The sequence below is a fragment of the Phacochoerus africanus genome, chromosome 3 (assembly GCF_016906955.1).
Source record: "Phacochoerus africanus isolate WHEZ1 chromosome 3, ROS_Pafr_v1, whole genome shotgun sequence".
NCBI classification, from domain to species: Eukaryota; Metazoa; Chordata; class Mammalia; order Artiodactyla; family Suidae; genus Phacochoerus; species Phacochoerus africanus.
In genome coordinates this window covers 43,800,226-43,816,844 of record NC_062546.1, presented here as the reverse complement: position 1 = coordinate 43,816,844, position 16,619 = coordinate 43,800,226, and the positions used below count along the sequence as shown (strand labels likewise).

At 45.3% G+C, this 16,619-nt stretch overlaps 1 protein-coding gene across 1 annotated transcript in view; it reads left to right on the top strand.

Moving 5' to 3' along the window:
- Positions 1–16,619, top strand: part of SLX4IP (SLX4 interacting protein) — a 212,771-nt gene that overhangs the window by 142,253 nt on the left and 53,899 nt on the right. Inside the window, 1 exon segment of the mRNA XM_053743491.1 lies at positions 1,995–2,115. Within this exon segment, the coding sequence (XP_053599466.1) occupies positions 1,995–2,115 (121 nt within the window).

Sequence of the window (16,619 nt, the reverse complement as noted above, 5' to 3'; positions counted from 1 at the left end):
TAACTATAGGGAGAAAAGTTTGTGTGTATAGGCCTCTGCTTTATTTTTGTCATACTATTTTTAGTTCTGGCCTTATAGGGCATTTATGGCCAAATTTTAACAGTCCTTGTTTCCATGTATGTCTCTTCACATATTTTCTAGCTCAGTCATAGTTGAACCCTGCATGTGAAGCAAAAATCCTTAAATTGTTAAAACAACAGTATGAGGCAAAGCTGCCTTTCAGTTGTGTGAACAATGCCAAAACCCTCAACTGTAAACGGATAGTGCTATCTTCCACCAGCCACTGCATCTTTGGGCTGCAAAATGAGGGCAGGAGAGAAGAAACCAGTGTTTGTAGTTTATCCAGAAGCTCCTCTTTGTGATTTAAGTCACAGGGTTTCTATACTCTTGGAGGAGTACATGCATTTGCAACAAAAGACAAGTTTGGCTCTCATTGCCCTTCAAAGCAGCTTACAACTTGGCCCTCTTTTGAATTTATGAAGATTCCAAGAGATCAATCTGAGATGGCATTGTGAGAAACCAGTGAAACAGGTTTGAGGTGACCTCAAAACTCAGCCTTCTGCAGAGTCTTTGGGAATTGAACCAGAATTATCCGTCCTTATGCATCAGTTCTTAATCTCAGTTAAGAAGTCAAGATTTGTATGCAGTTTTTTCTTTTCCCAACGTCAGGTTACATTTTTCTGGAGTGCAGCTCAAATGGGCAGTGTCATCCCATTGTGTGGTTGGACTTTGAAAGTTTTGTTTTTCTTTTCATAAATAGCACCAATATGTAAAACAGCTCCAGAAATTTGCTAGTTGTTTTGGGATGTTGACATTGCATTAAAACCGTTTGTTTCCACTGCCTAATAAATATTAATCAACTTTTGAGCAACGTAAGTTATTTTCACCATTAATTAGTGAATATAATGCAGTTTTCACAAAAGCACGTACAATATCATCAATAAGCTTTGGAAGGAAAATCAGATTCCTGGTTTCTAGTGCTCTACTCAACCCACCACTCAGTGCTATTCAGCAGATTTGTAAACCTGAGGCTAGAAGTTAATGAATGATGGTGCTTAGATGTTAAAAGGTTTTTTTTGTTTGTTTTTTTGGTCTTTTTTCTGTCTTTTTGGGGCCTCACCCGTGGCATATGGAGGTTCCCAAGCTAGGGGTCCAATCGGAGCTGTAGCCACTAGCCTACACCACAGCCACAGCAACACGAGATCCAAGCCAAGTCTGCAACCTACACCACAGTTCATTGGCAACGCTGGATTTTTAACCCACTGAACAAAGCCAGGGATCGAACCCACATCCTCATGAATGCTAGTCAGGTCCTTTAACAGCTGAGCCATGACAGGAACTCCAGATGTTAAAAGTTTTTTGAACCAAGTTTGAAAACTGGGACATTTTTGTATAAAAATCCCTGTCTCCAGCTCCTCTTAAACAGATTGGAAGATCTGGTGACAGTGTGCCTTGGATTCCCATCAAAAACCGTAGAGCGTGGGGGGCTGCCGCCTGTTGACTGGTTTGGGGCCCGGCTTCCCTCTGTGCACTGGCTCCTCCCTGTCCATGGTCCCTGCCCAGCCCCCTGGGCACTTACGTCTCTGGGGCTCCAGCCCACATGGGCTCTGACATCTATTTATCACAGTCTGATTGGTTGATATTTACACAAAAATGGTCTTTACCTCTCTGGTTTTGTCACTTCATCACCCCAATTTTTTACACTGAAGTGTTTTTTATCTTCCTTTTGGAAATGTGAAACTGAGGCAGAGAGAAGTGAAATGTCTTTCTTAGATCACAGAGTGAACCAGCATCGTGGTTTCAAACAAACCTCAAAGGCAAATTTAAATCTGCAGTGTTTGCCATGAGCCCATGTAACATTCAATTCATCGTTCATAGCTTATTAAAAAGTGAACAAAATGAAATGGCTTGGGGCTTTAATATAGATGATATTGACCTTTTTTTGGAATTGCATTCAATTAGAAAGTTATATCTAATTTTTGGATTTACTTTAGGAAGTCTGTTTACTGTTAAGAGAAACCATTGATTCGAGAGTGAAGGAGTACTTAGAAGTTCGTAAACAGCACAGGCCGTCAAATGCAGAATTCACGAGATCCAGTCCCTTGTCCTTAAAAGGTAGGCACAGAACACTTTGATTTGGGGATAAAATTTCTGCTTTGTAGAGATGGCAATTATGTTTGACTCTGACTGTCATGTTAGCACAGTGATACATTTAGAAAATATGTTCTAATGAAGATGCTTTGTTTGGATAAAGACAGTTAACCAAAAAGCCCCTGCAGGGCTTTTAATGGTAGGCAACATACGTAAAAATAGAAAATAAAACGTTCCTAAGGAAACTGTAAATTCTTTAAAGGATTTTTTTTTTTTTTTGACAAATAGTCTTACAAATGGATTTCCATTAATACTGATTTGATTTGAGGCTTTATGTTTTCTAGATGCTTTCATATATGTCACCCTATTTCAGAGGTTCTCAACTGGGGGTGAATTTGCCCAGGGGGCATTTGGTAATGTCCAAGGACAGTTTGGTTTGTCATTCCTGGGCGACGGTGGCTGGGGGGCGGGGAGAGCCATGCTGGAGAGCTACTGGCATCTGGTGGGTGGAGACCAGAGAGGTCCCTAAACATCCTGCAAGACACAGGACAACCCCCTCACAACAAGGCACAGTGTCTGCCGAGAACATTAAGGCACTGAAGTTGAATTGTCCCACCCTGTCATCCTAAGAGCCCTTTGAGAATGGCAGTATCTTTGAGTTACAGGTGAAGAAGCTGAGGATTGCAAGATTAGGGGGATCATCCCCATGAAACATCATCTTCTTGAGGACAAAGATTACCTTGTTCACCTGGCATCTCCCCTCCCCTCTCCCCACCGCCACCAGCACTTAGCCCAGTGCTGAAGCACAGGTGCAGCATATGTTGAATGAGGGAGGACTCAGGTCCCCCCCCCCCCCCGCCCCCGCCCGCCCCGACCAAGTCCCCAGGAACCCCCAATCCAGTGTTCTCTCTATCAACCTATCACTGTCGTGTTTTTAAATTTATAACTTTTTTTGTTGCTGTCTTTTTAGGGCCACACCCTACGGCATATGGAGGTTCCCAGGCTAGGGGTTGAATCAGAGCTGTAGCCTCCAGCCTACACCACAGCCATAGCAATGCTGGATCTGAGCCAAGTCTGCCACCTACACCACAGCTCATGGCAGCACCAGATCTTCAACCCACTAAGCAAGGCCAGGGATCGAACCTGTGTCCTCATGGATGCTAGTCAGATTCATTTCCGCTAAGCCACTATGGGAACTCCGTTAATTTTTTAACTTTTAAGTCAGCATTTCATGGCACTCTTTGTAGTACAAATACAGTCAGCTCTGTGTGAATATTTGGGACAGTGCTGGCCTGAACTGTGTGAACTAGGTTATACTCATGCAGCATCTTTTTTAGGGGAGGAATTGCATCAAGTCCTTGCCTTTGAAGGCATAATCAACACTGTTTAGCCTCCACAACTGATAAGTAGGCAGAGAGACTGAGTTGACCCAAACTGAAAGCCTCGAATAAATAGAATTTCCAGTCCAAACAATATTGGATTAGATGACGCTTTCTGGCATTTTGCTTAGTAATAGTTTAAATCTTCTTGAGAAAAGCCATAAGAGCTGGCTTTCTTTCTACCCTAGCAGACCCAGCTAGTGTCACTTTCTAACTGGAGCAGAGAAAGTTCCAAGACCTCCATCTCCGCTGTGGTGGAGGCTTGGTCAAGACCGATTCTCAGCTGGCCCCTCCCCTGACCTCCTTTCCTACCAAGCAAAGAAAGCTGAATACTCCATTTCCCAGCCACTCTCAAGGCAGGGTACACGTGGTGTCCTGATCCCTAGATGAAACCCTAAACCTTTCTTGGGCTCATGTGGGCAAGAAGTGTGTTTTTAAACAGAAACGTGATCTTACTATACATACAATTTTATAATCTGTTTTTTCCACCTAACATAATATAAAAGTCCTTTAAAACACATACATCACCACTTTCAAAATTTTGTTTCATTATGGTAAATTATACATAATATAAAATTGACCATTGTAATCATTTTCAAGTGTGCAATTTACTACCATTCAATACATTCACATTGTTGTTCAGCTATGAGCACTCTCTGTCTCCCGAATTTTTTCATCATCCCAAACTGAAACTCTTTTTCCGTTAAACAATGACCTCTAGAGTTCCCGTTGTGGCCTGGTGGTAACGAACCCCACTAGTTTCCAAGAGGTTGAGGGTTCAATCCCTGGCCTTGCTCAGTGGGTTAAAGATCCAGTGTTGCCGTGAGCTGCAGTGTAAGTCGCAGATTCTGCTTGGATCATGTGTTGGTGTGGCTGTGGTGTAGGCTGGCAGCTGCAGCTCCTATTTGACCCCTAGCCTGGGAACCTCCATATGCTGCAGGTGTGGCCCTAAAAAGAAAAACAAAATAAAACAAAAAACAATAACACCCTAACTCTCCCCCTGCTCCCAGCTCCTGGTAACCACTATCCAGCTTTCTGGCACCGTCCATTTGACTTCTCTAGGAACTTGATATGAGTAGACTCATACAGTATTTATTCTTTTGTGTAAGCTTATTTTATGTAATGTAATGTTTTCAGTTCATCTGTGTTATAGCATTTATCAGAATTTTTTCCCTTCTTAGGGCTGAATAATGTTCATAATTATATGAATATTACATATATGTGTATATGTAGTGTGTGTGTGTATGTGACTGTACACATATAGAAACACATATCACATTTTGCTTATCCACTCATCTGTCAATGGATGGTTGGATTGTTTCCAACTTTTAGCTATTGGGAATAATGCTATTATTAACATTGTATACAAATATTTGAGTCCCTGCTTTCAATTCTTTTTTTTTTTTGGTCTTTTTGCTATTTCTTTGGGCCGCTCCCGTGGCATATGGAGGTTCCCAGGCTAGGGGTCCAATCGGAGCTGTAGCCACCGGCCTACACCAGAGCCACAGCAACGCGGGATCTGAGCCGTGTCTGCAACCTACACCACAGCTCACGGCAACGCCGGATCGTTAACCCACTGAGCAAGGGCAGGGACCGAACCCGCAACCTCATGGTTCCTAGTCGGATTCATTAACCACTGCGCCACGACAGGAACTCCCCTGTTTTCAATTCTTTGGGTATGTACCTGGCAATAGAATTGCTGGATTATTTGCTGATCCTTTGTTTAATTTAATTTAATTTTTCTGAGGAAGTGCCATACTGTTCACAGCAGCTATATTACTGTATATTCTGACCAATGTGGGACCAATTTCTCCATCACCTTGCCAACACTTATTTTCTGGGTTTTTTGTTTGTTTGTTTTTTGTTTTTGTCTTTTTAGGGCCACACCTGCAACACGTAGAGGTTCCCAGGCTAGGGATCAGATTGGAGCAGTAGCCGCCAGCCTACAGCACAGCCATAGCAACATGAGATCTGAGCCACGTCTGCAGCCTACACCACAGCTCACAGCAATGCCAGATCCTTAACCCACTTAACGAGGCCAGGGATAGAACCTGCGTCCTCATGGATATTAGTCAGGTTTGTTTCCACTAAGCCACGATGGGCACTCCCAATTTTCTGTTATTTTTGATAACAGTTATCCTAATAGATGTGGAGTGGTATGGCATTGTGGTTCTGGTTTACATTTCTTTAGTGGTTAGTGAGGTTGACCATCTTTTTATGTGCTTATGAACTACATATATTTGGAGAAATGTCTATTTATATTCTTGACTCATTTTTAAATTATGTTGTTTGACTTGTAGGAGTTCTTTAAAGATTTTTGGATATTAATCTCTTAACACATATGATTTGCAAATATTTTCTCCCATATTGTGAGTTGCCTTTTCACTCTCCTGATAATGTCCTTTGACACACAAATATCTTTAATTTTGGTGTAGCCTGTATCTAAGAAATCATTGCTGAATTCAAGGTCATGAAGTTTTTCCCTGTTTTTTCTTTTAAGAGTTTTATGAACTTAGCTCTTAAATTTCGGTCTTTGCTTTATTTTGATTTCATTTTTTATGTGGTATAAGGTGAGGGTCCAGCTTTGTTCTTTTGCATGTGACTGTCCAGTTTTCCCAGTGTCATTTGTTGAAAAGCCTTTCCTTTTCCCTTTTGGATGGCCTTGGCATCATTATTAAAAATCATTTGACCATAAATATGAAAGAGTTTATTTCTGGACTGTCTATTCCATTGGTCTATATGTCTGTCTGTATGCCAGTACCAGACTATTTTGATTACCATAGCCTTGTAGGAAGCTTTGAAAGAGTGACTCTTCCAACTATGTTATTGCATTTAATAGTGGGACATTAAGGCTGCAGCCAACATTTTCACTGTTGTAAACAGTGGTGCCGTGGACACCCTGATGATCTACATGTTTGCACACTTCAGTTTCTTTGTAATATTTCTTGGTTTTTGTTGTTGTTGTTGTTTGTCTTTTGAGGGCTGCACCTGCAGCATATGGAAATTCCCAGGCTAGGGGTCGAATCGGAGCTGTAGCTGCCAGCCTATGCCACAGCCACAGCAACTCAGGATCCGAGCCGTGTGTGCAACCTACACCACAGCTCAGGGCAATGCCAGTTCCTTAACGCACTGAGGAAGGCCAGGAATTGAACCCACATCCTCATGGATACTAGTCGGGTTCGTTAACCACTGAACCATGATGGAAACTCCTGTAATATTTCCGTTTAATGTTGATACTTTTACTGGTTTGTAAGAGCTTCTTAAGGATCTTCATGCTTTGTGTGTTATATATGTTGCAAGTGATTTTTCTCAGTTTGTCCTTTGCCTCTGACTGGGTTTATTGAATGTACAACCACAAAGAGCAGCCTCTTTGCCTCTTGGAGTCTCTGACCAGTGGTATGATGAGTGCTGGGCTTCCTTGCTTGAGATAAGTAGTGCAGTCAGTCACCAGAGGGAGGCAGGGGGTGCTGACGCTGGGTATGCTGATCCCCTTTGAGTGAAGTCCCTGTGCTAAGTATCTCTCTTTGAAAGTCAGCTTGATGTGGAAGCACCATCTCCCTTCTTCTTCCTACTTCTGAGAACAGTTACCTTTAACTTAGCACATGTTCTCCTTCTCTGCTGCGTGCAAGCAGCCCACATCCCGCCTCACCTGAACACCAGGTCACCTGCAGCAGCGCCATCGCTGGTGCCCTGCCTCTGCTCTGGCTGATGCCCTGCCCACTGTCAGCACTTCTGTTGGTATAATCCCTTCACGTCGAAGGTCTGATCTTGTGCACAAAGCCTGGGGCTCCAGGATGAAGGCCAAGATCTCTGGGGTAGCCGCCTCTTCAGCCCCATCTTGTGCCACTTTTTTCCTTCTTTCGTGCTTCAGCCCAGCAGACTCAGTCCCCCTCTTTGAAAGCTCCATTCTTCCACTCATCTTGGGTCTCTGGCCACTCTGAACCTCTGGCCTCCCCTTTCCCTCTGCCTCCTCTGGTGCTCCACTCAAAGCCTGATCCTCAGGGAAGCCCATCCTGCCCACAGGTCCCCTTGTTACAGGCCCCTGAGGATTCTGAACTGTGGTTCACACCATTTGATTAATATCGATCTCTCCACAAATGTGGAGGCGCCTGAAGGCATGCTCTGCCTCTTTTATGATCCATTGTATCCCCAGCATGGAGCATATTTTCCAGTTTGCAATAGGCACTTAAAAATGTTTGTACGGGTAATTAATTACATATGTGGGTACATCTTTCCTCTTCTTTTTTTTTTTTTTGGTCTTTTCTAGGGCCACACCAGCAGCATGTGGAGGCTCCCAGGCTAGGGGTCTAATTGGAGCTGTAGCTGCCAGCCTACACCATAGCCACAGCAACACAGGATCTGGTACATGTCTGAGACCTACACCACAGCTCACGGCACAACGCCAGATCCTTAACCCAGTGACTGAGGCCAGAGATCGAACCCGAGTCCTCACGGATGCAAATTGGGTTTGTTACCGCTGAGCCACATCAGGAACTCTAAGAACTGTTTTTAAAAAGACTTAACTGTCAATTTCTGTGAACTCTACCTCATTAATATTTTGCCTCTTAGCCTAGCCTATATTGGGTGTTACCAGTGTTTTTGATTTCTTGCCGGTCTGACAGCCCACAGGTTTAAAAAAAAAAGAGGCCTTGCTCTTTGATTCTTACCTTACTATTTTTATGTGCGTAATGACTGAACTGTATATTGACAGCCATTGCTCACCTTTGTGTTGGCTCCCTTTGTTTTGGTTCACTTGCCTTTTTCATCTTCTGTTTTTCTCTTTTTCCCAGTGTCACTCCCTTGGTCAAGGCCCTTCTTATTCAGCTCTTGAATCACTGCCAAAGCCTTCTGATTTCCCTACAGTTCATCCACACCTCTGCTGCCAGAGGGCCCTTTTGCAAACAAAAGTGTGATCGTCTCCAGCTTAAAACCTTTTGTGGTCAGGAACATCCGTTGCCTAATATCCTTTATTTAATTTCATTTCTGCTTGAGACTAGCCAGAATCAGTCTGCCTCTTCAGCAGCAAAGTTGATTAAAGATATTACATAGCTCATAGAATCTACCTAGGAGAAAGCCGGACAGCCCAATGCTGAAGCTACAGAGACAGCACAGCCTCAGCTACAGAATGGGGCGAGCCTTGGTACCTACCTGAGCCCTTTCAGCCGCTTTCTCTGATTCTCAGGACAGAGCCTGCAGGAGATGGATGGCCTGGCCTGTGGCCACAGGGCCATGCTGTTTCCTCTGAGGCCGCTGCAAGGCAAACCAGATCTCATGGCGGTATCCTAGTTGCAGGTGATCCAGAGAGTGCAAAATGTTTGGCGTTTACCTTGAGGAAGTGGGAACTTACAAAATAGGGGAAGTTAACAAAACACAAGGAGGCGTGGGTGTCACAAGATTTGAGTGGGTGGATACAGGTTATAGCCGCTGAAGTTTTCCTCTTGGCTTCCTTCTTCTATAAACTTCCAACCAATAACGACAAGCTTTTTGCGTGACAACACAGCTCCCCCCGGCTACAGAGGAAATGTCCCAGCATCTCCGCTAAGAACCCAAAGTCCAAACCCAAGGTTTCTGAGTAATGTTTATTCCCCCCTTTAGTTCATTTGCAGCCAATGTTGGTTAACTTATTGATTCATTGATGAAGCTAGCTATTGCCAACATACCTTGAATAAAAAGCCAAAAAACTTAATTAATGTAAAACCACTGATACAGGTTACTGGGCAAGGCCAATGGGAGAAAACCACATCTTTCTGGACCCCACATTGGTAAGCCCCTTCTTTAAGGGATAAAAACCCCTATAAGACAATAGAGGGGGGGGGGACTCTTCTTCCCCCTCCCAGCTGTCCTGGGAGCTGTTTGCTTTCCTGTAATAAAGACTTTGCTTGCTTGCAAAAAAATAATAATAATAATGTATAACCATATTTGTGATGCAGCAAGGAAGACAGTTTAGGAAGATGCTGCCATTCTAACTTCTGTAGTTAGTTATTTCAAAGAAATGGTTGGTATTTAATCTCATCTCCTCATATTTATTTCATATTCCCTTTTTCTTTTTTGGAATTATCAGACTAGGACTTTATTTATTTATAATTTTTTTGTCTTTTTAGGGCTACACCCACAGCATATGGAGGTTCCCAGGCTCGGGGTCCAATCAGAGCCATAGCTGTGGGCCTATACCACAGCCACAGCAACGCTGGATCTGAGCTGCATCTGCGACCTCCACCACAACTCATGGCAACGCAGGATCCTTAACCCACTGAGCAAGGCCAGGGATCAAACCCACATCCTCATGGATACTAGTTGGGTTCATTAAACACTGAGCCACGATGGGAACTCCTCATATTCTCTTTGTCTTTAGCCAGTAACTCAGCTGATCAGTATTTTTAACCTGGCAGGGTGTCCCAAGCCTTCCTTCCTAAGGGATTGGAGCCATCAGTGGCCCTGCGTTTCTGAGGTTGCCATGGTTTTTATTAACTTTTACCACTGGATATTCTCTGCTAGGTAGAACCCATTATTGCTGGTGTGTTACCCATGTAGCTTGTTGCTCCTTTTGTGCCATTGTGAGCCAGTATTTCAACACCCCCTCTTGGTCTGTTTGTCTAATAGCATTAAAGAGTCTGAAATAGTTATGTGACACTTTGAACTTTCAGCCTGATTCATGCTATCCTCTTGTTCTTTTTTTGAGTCCTAAAGAAGCAGAGTCAGAGGGTGGAAAGCAAGCTTTTTGCTGAGGTAGTCGCTTCCCACTTCCCCTCCCTGGTTCCAGGAACCATGTATCCTGGCCAAAGGAAGGCCACCTGTCAGAGCACATAACACATCTTTTCAGATGTTACCCCAGTTCCACAAGCTCTCCTGCCTTGCAGTTTGTATCCTAACTAAATTTTCAGTTGACCTTCCCACTGTTGTATAAGGCTTGCTGTATTTGAGCCTTGCTTGATTGCTTGGTAGGACCATCACATTTTTTGAACCCACAGCCTTGTTTTGCAAGATGAGTTTCGCGCTCAGAAGCCCTGTGGTGATGATGGCAAATGCGGTCTTCAGTAAGGCCGTGAGTGGTGTGACTGGCAGAAAGATGGCAGACATAGAAGATACATACAAATCTGGAGTAAAAGTCCACTCCAATGAAGATAAGTTATCCCCTCCTCTGTGATGAAAGAGGCCTAATGTAATCTACCCATCATTGCTGGCCCATCTCCCTGTGATGTGAGAGTTCTTGGGGAGGTTCAGAGTCATTGAGCATTTGGCAGGGTTCAGCCTTGGTGCAGTTAAGTCCCTGTTGTTGAGCCCAGGCATAATATTCATCCTTGCTACCCTGGCCACCTGCTCATGAGCCCTTTGAGCAGGTTCTCTGGCTGCCAGGGAAAGAGACTGGTCAATATAGAAGGGGTAGGTCATCTTGCCCCACGTATTATAAGCACTTCTTAATAGGGCCTTTCCAAGAACATTCACACCAAATACAAATATTGTCACACTCTGTATAACTTTTCCCCAAGTGTCTTTGTCACCAGTTCTTTTGAGTTTCCACCAGTGAATGAATATTCAGCTCTCAGTCTCTCTCTCTCCTTAAAGGCCAATAGACCCAAAATATACTAGTCAGTATTCTGCCCCCTGAACAGAATTGACTACTTGACCCTCAGGTTGTCTCATTTCATTCATTTACATCTAGCCCATACCTTCCTATTGGGCAGAGCCATTGATTAATCAGGCACACAGTTTCATATGCTAGTAAACTGGTCACTCAAGTTGTCACCCTTTCAGGTCGTTTATATAAGTCAGAGAAATATACCCATATACCCACTCATGTTTGTGCTGATTTCTTAGTGGTAAGGGATACAGGATACAGAAACTTGACTTTCCTTTTAGATGAGCTCTTTCAAGTGCCCCGGATCGCTGGATGTTCAGAAACTATTTTCATAGGATTCATCTGTCACTATCTGGCACGGCTGTGTCTTAGAATGACATCTAGAATACATGCCACCTTCTGCTCTATAAGCCCTACCATTATGTGGTCACTGTTGTAGACCAGAATAATATCCTGAGATAGTGAGATAATGAAGGTCTTTGTGGCCTGATAGTGCCACTGAAGCAGAATGTTTAGAGAACATGAGGCATAAAGTTGTGTGGCTGTCCTGCTGTAGATGGAGACCTCTGCTCTCTGCTCACTGCGATGGAAACACTAGATTTTTCCAGCTCTGTATCGCGGATGCCGCAACAGAGAGACCATCTCCAGAAGAACTAAACGTACATTATTCCAGTGTCATTTGCCAAGACATACTTGGCTTCTGCTTAGGCCAGAGCAGTGAGTTAAATAAGGAAGATTCTGGGAGTTCCCATCGTGGCTCAGCAGTAACAAACTGGACTTATATCTATGAGGACGTGGGTTTGATCTCTGGCACCAATCATTGGGCTACGGATCCAGTGTTGCCATGAGCTGTGGTGTAGGTCACAGACACAGCTTGGATCCTGCGTTGCTGTGGCTGTTGCATAGACCTGCACCTGCAGCTCCAATTGGACCCCTAGCCTGGGAACTTCCATATGCTACAAGTTTGGCCCTAAAAAGACAAAAAAAAAAAAAAAATCTGTGAAAAAAGTGCTCTTGGAGATTTCAAGTCTGGGGTGGTAGCATGGTCTCTTTGATGTCCCAGGATCACCATTGCTTTTGGTTTGTGGCTTTTTTTTTTTTTTGTCTTTTTGCCATTTCTTGGGCTGGTCCCACGGCATATGGAGGTTCCCAGGCTAGGGGTCTAATTGGAGCTGTAGCTGCCAGCCCACGCCAGAGCCACAGAAACACAGGATCTGAGCCGCGTCTGCGACCTACACTACAGCTCAGGGCAATGCCGGATCCTTAACCCACTGAGTAAGGCCAGGGATCGAACCCGCAACCTCATGGTTCCTAGTTGGATTCATCAACCACTGAGCCACGACGGGAACTCCCTTGGTTTGTGGCTTTGGTAGGAAAGGGAAACCCCAGAGACTGCCTTCTAGCCCTCCACAGCCATCACAGCACTAACCCCATGTGCCGTGGAGTCCAAGTGTGGATTCTGTCAGTCACAGCATACATCTATTCCAGTCATGTACTCAGCAGCTGAGACAACAACTTTAGACTTTTACAGAGCTGTTGGGCCCCTTGTGAGATGAATCGAAGCCAGGTTTCTTTTGTTGGTTGGTTGGTTTGCTTGCTTGCTTTTTAGGGCCGCACCCATGGCATATGGAAGTTCTCAGGCTTGGGGTCAAATTGGAGCTGCAGCTACAGGCCTACGCCACAGCCACAGCAACACCATATCCAAGCCACGTCTGCAACCTACACCGCAGCACGTGGCAACGCTGGATTCTTAACCCACTGAGCAAGGCCAGGGATGGATTGTAGACAGGTTCATTACTGCCGAGACACAATGGTAACTTCTGAAGCCAGGTTTCCATTTATTCCCCTCTGGTGGGTCACAGTGGCAACCAGAAACCCCGAGAATTAGCACCGTTTCAGAGCCAGTGTCCAGTCATCCTCAGAAGTTCTGGGAAGTTCCGTCTCCCTGTGCAGGTACCTAGTAAACAGTTGCAGATCCCAAGCAGGAAATGTAGAGGAGATACTTGCAGTATCTTTGAGGAGACCTTACTCAGGGGATGTCTGGCTCTCTGTTCAAGGAGGTTTGGGTCAGAGAACTGACTCAGATCTGGGGCTGAATGAGACACTAGTTCTCTTCTTCATGGCAAAGCAAGTCAGACCCCTATTCACCAGGCCTAGATTTCGCTCTGTTTTACATGTACTAGCTTTCTAGGGCCATCTTAACTAAATGCTTCAGATTGCCAAACAACAGAAACTCATTTTCTCACACTTCTGGAGGTTGGAAGTTTGAGATCAAGGCGCTGTAGGGTTGGTTCTTCTGAGGCCTCTCCCCTTGGCACATAGGTGGCCTTTTTCTCCCTGTGGCTTCACGTGGTTCTCCTTCTCTACATGTCTATGTCCTGACTCCCTCCTCTTAAAAATTCCACCTCTTACACAGTCATATTGAATTAGGGCCCACCCTCATGACCCCATTTCAATTATCTCGTTAAAAGATTGTATTTCCAAATATAGTCACATTTTGAGTCGCTTGGGGTTCCGAAGGAGGTTAGGACTTCAACCTAAGAATTCTAGAGAGGAGTTCCCCTTGTGGGTCAGTGGGTCAAGAGCCCGACTAGTATCCGTGAGGATGTGGGTTCAATACCTGGCCTTGCTCAGTGGGTTAAGGACCCGGCATTGTTGCAAGCTGTGGTATAGGCTGCAGATGTGGCTTGGATCTGTCATTGCTATGGCTGTGGCATAAGCCGGCACCTGCAGCTCCAATATGACCCCTAGCCTGGGAACTTCCCTACACCGCAGGTGTGGCCATAAACAGAAAAAAGAAAAAGAAAACAAAAGAACTTTGGAGAGACTTAAACATTAAGCTTAAGTAGGGCCTGAGTCTGCTTTCCATTTTATTTGGAGTTATGGACATGTCCATGAACTCATCAGCCAAAGATGTCTGTGGATCAAGCCACTGACCGGGTTCATACCAAGATTACCACTGGCTCATGGCCCTCAAGTGGATGAAGTGACTCATTCAGCCACAAGCTTTAGTTGACTGCAGATTTCAGGCCACCCCAATCCCAGGTGACCCACCCACTCTTAGGCTTGGGTGGTCTGCAGTCCAACGTGTCTGTCCTGGTCATCAGTCCTCCCAGTTACTAGCTCTCACTTCCCAAAAGCTGTCCCTCAACCCTAAAGTCCACTACAAAAGCACCTGGTCACAGTGTCCTCCCCACCTTGTACAGAGTGTTCTAGGGAATACAGGCCATCCCTTGGCCCAGGCTGACAGTCTCACAGGGATCCACAAGCATCCAGATCCGCTACTTTCTTGTTATCCTGTAGCTACATGTTCTCAGCCAAGAAAGAGCTCCGCTTACCATGTAGCTGCATTCCAGCCAAGGAATCCCGGTTCTTCCACAATTAGCCTTTTTATTTTATTTATTTATTTATTTATTTATTTTTGTCTTTTTGCCTTTTTGGGGGGCCGCGGCATATGGAGGTTCCAAGGCTAGGCATCTAATCAGAGCTGTAGCCACCGGCCTGCACGAGAGCCACAGCAATGCAGGATCCAGGCTGTGTCTGCAACCTACACCACAGCTCATGGCAACACCAGATCCTTAACCCACTGATTGAGGCCAGGGATTGAACCCGCAACCTCATGGTTCCTAGTCAGATTCATTAACCACTGAGCCATGACGGGAACTCCACAATTAGCCTTTTTATTGAGCAAGCATGAAAATGACCTTGGGGCGGGAGGGGGCAGTGGCAGGGCAAACATTTTAGTCCCAGTTTCAGGTCCTGAGCAGTCTGGCTATTCAGGAGGATGCTGGGCAAGCCAACTACCCGGTACTACCCGGCAGCCTTTCCTCTGGGCCTCTGGGGAGCTGAGTTCAGGAGGAGCCCCTTCCCCTGGGAGCAGGGGAGTCATTTGTTCCTGATGGCTCTGGCCAGGCACCCCTGGGAGAGCTCCCATGGTCCTTTATCAACCTAACCTGCTGGCTGGCCCCAGAATGTCCTGCTCTTTCACCTCTGGGCCTTTGCACATGCTGCTTCCTCTCCGTGAAGCTCCCTCTTCTCCTCATATGCTTCTGGGTCTTCTCTCTCATGGAGTTGTTCCTCCCTTTCCTGGCTGCCTGGAAGTGGCACACACATTGTTCCCTCCTCTCGAATAGCACAGGTCCTATCCTGGGTAACACCTTGTGCAGCACCTGTCACTCAAGAGGAGCCCACTCATTGGAAGAAGAAAAGGAATGAATTGTAGGCATACTCACTGGTCACCAGTTACCTTTATTGGCCAAGGCTTTGGGGTATATTTCCACTGCAGTATCTCTTGCCCCTTCAATGAAAGGCAGAGGTAAAAATGGCCTGGGAGTTACAAATTACTAAGTAGTATTTCTTATTTGGTTTTGGGAAAGTCAAAACCACCTCCTACCACAGCATAAGAGGAGCTGCAGTATTTTCTGCTCTTCTGCAAATGCCTTTCCTCCAGCCCCACCTGTCCGGGTGGCCTCTAGCATCACTACTCAGCTTACCTGTTACTCAGCTTCCACCTGCCAGGTGCCAGCACTGTGCTAAGTCCTCTGCATGTCTATGATGGTTCTTTGGGGCAGCCCTTTCTATCCAGCATCCTTAACCTTAGTTACTCAGAGTTCAAGCAAGTTGCCCAAGGTCACATAACTAGTGTCAGAGGCATCATGTAAATAGGAGTGTCACATGTCTTACTTGTTTTCACTGCTTCAGTATCCTTGTTAAGGGGTGAGAGAGAGAGTGTGTATGTGGGTGTTTTCCTTTCAATAACAACTTCCTCTAATCATGAAGACATAACTGTCTTTAACCACGTGGAAGCCAGGTATAGTACTCTGCTTGAGGCACCACGTGGGTATCTCTGCTTTAGGTTTTGTACCCTCTACTCTCTGCTCACAAAGATGGAAGAGGAGAAACAAGAGTCTGAACCAGAGCTTATCTTCTTGCTCCAAGTACTCTCCTCAGTGCATTGTCTAACTATGAGGGGCTTGCTACATTTTTATGTTCAGAAATTAGTCATTTTCTTTTTACTGCCTATTTTTCCACTCTGTATAGCCTTTCTCTGGCAGTTAACATCTGAGAAGCCCCATCCTTTGGAAAATGCCATAAACTAAATTACATTTTCCTGGGCACCGTGGTTTCTGTCTACCCTGGCTTGCTTTTTGGCTTTTTCTTCGAAGCTGAGCGCTCTTCTAAAACCTTAGCTGAAATCTCCAGCCAGAGTGTGTAGCCGGCTGCTGGTTCTCTTGTAGCATCCAGGGCATCTTTCTGCAGCTCTTCCGGGCTGGGTCACCAGGTCCCTCCATCAACACCCACACAGCGTTCTGCGGTGGGGCAATTCACCACCACGTTAGCAAAGCCCATGGGTGTTCACACAACAAGGAAAAGCCGAGAATTGCCAAAACAAGCAAGTTCTTCCTATTCTTCTCTCTCTGAGAACCAGCCCCCTCCTTTGGCCAACGCCCACCCCAAGGCGTGGTACCTGCCAAAGAAAGCTTTCTCTCTGCTCTTCAGACACAGGCCTCATTGTGGACCCTTCTCCCCAGGGTCCCCGAGAGCACACATTCGCATGTGTGCTCCTTGTTTGG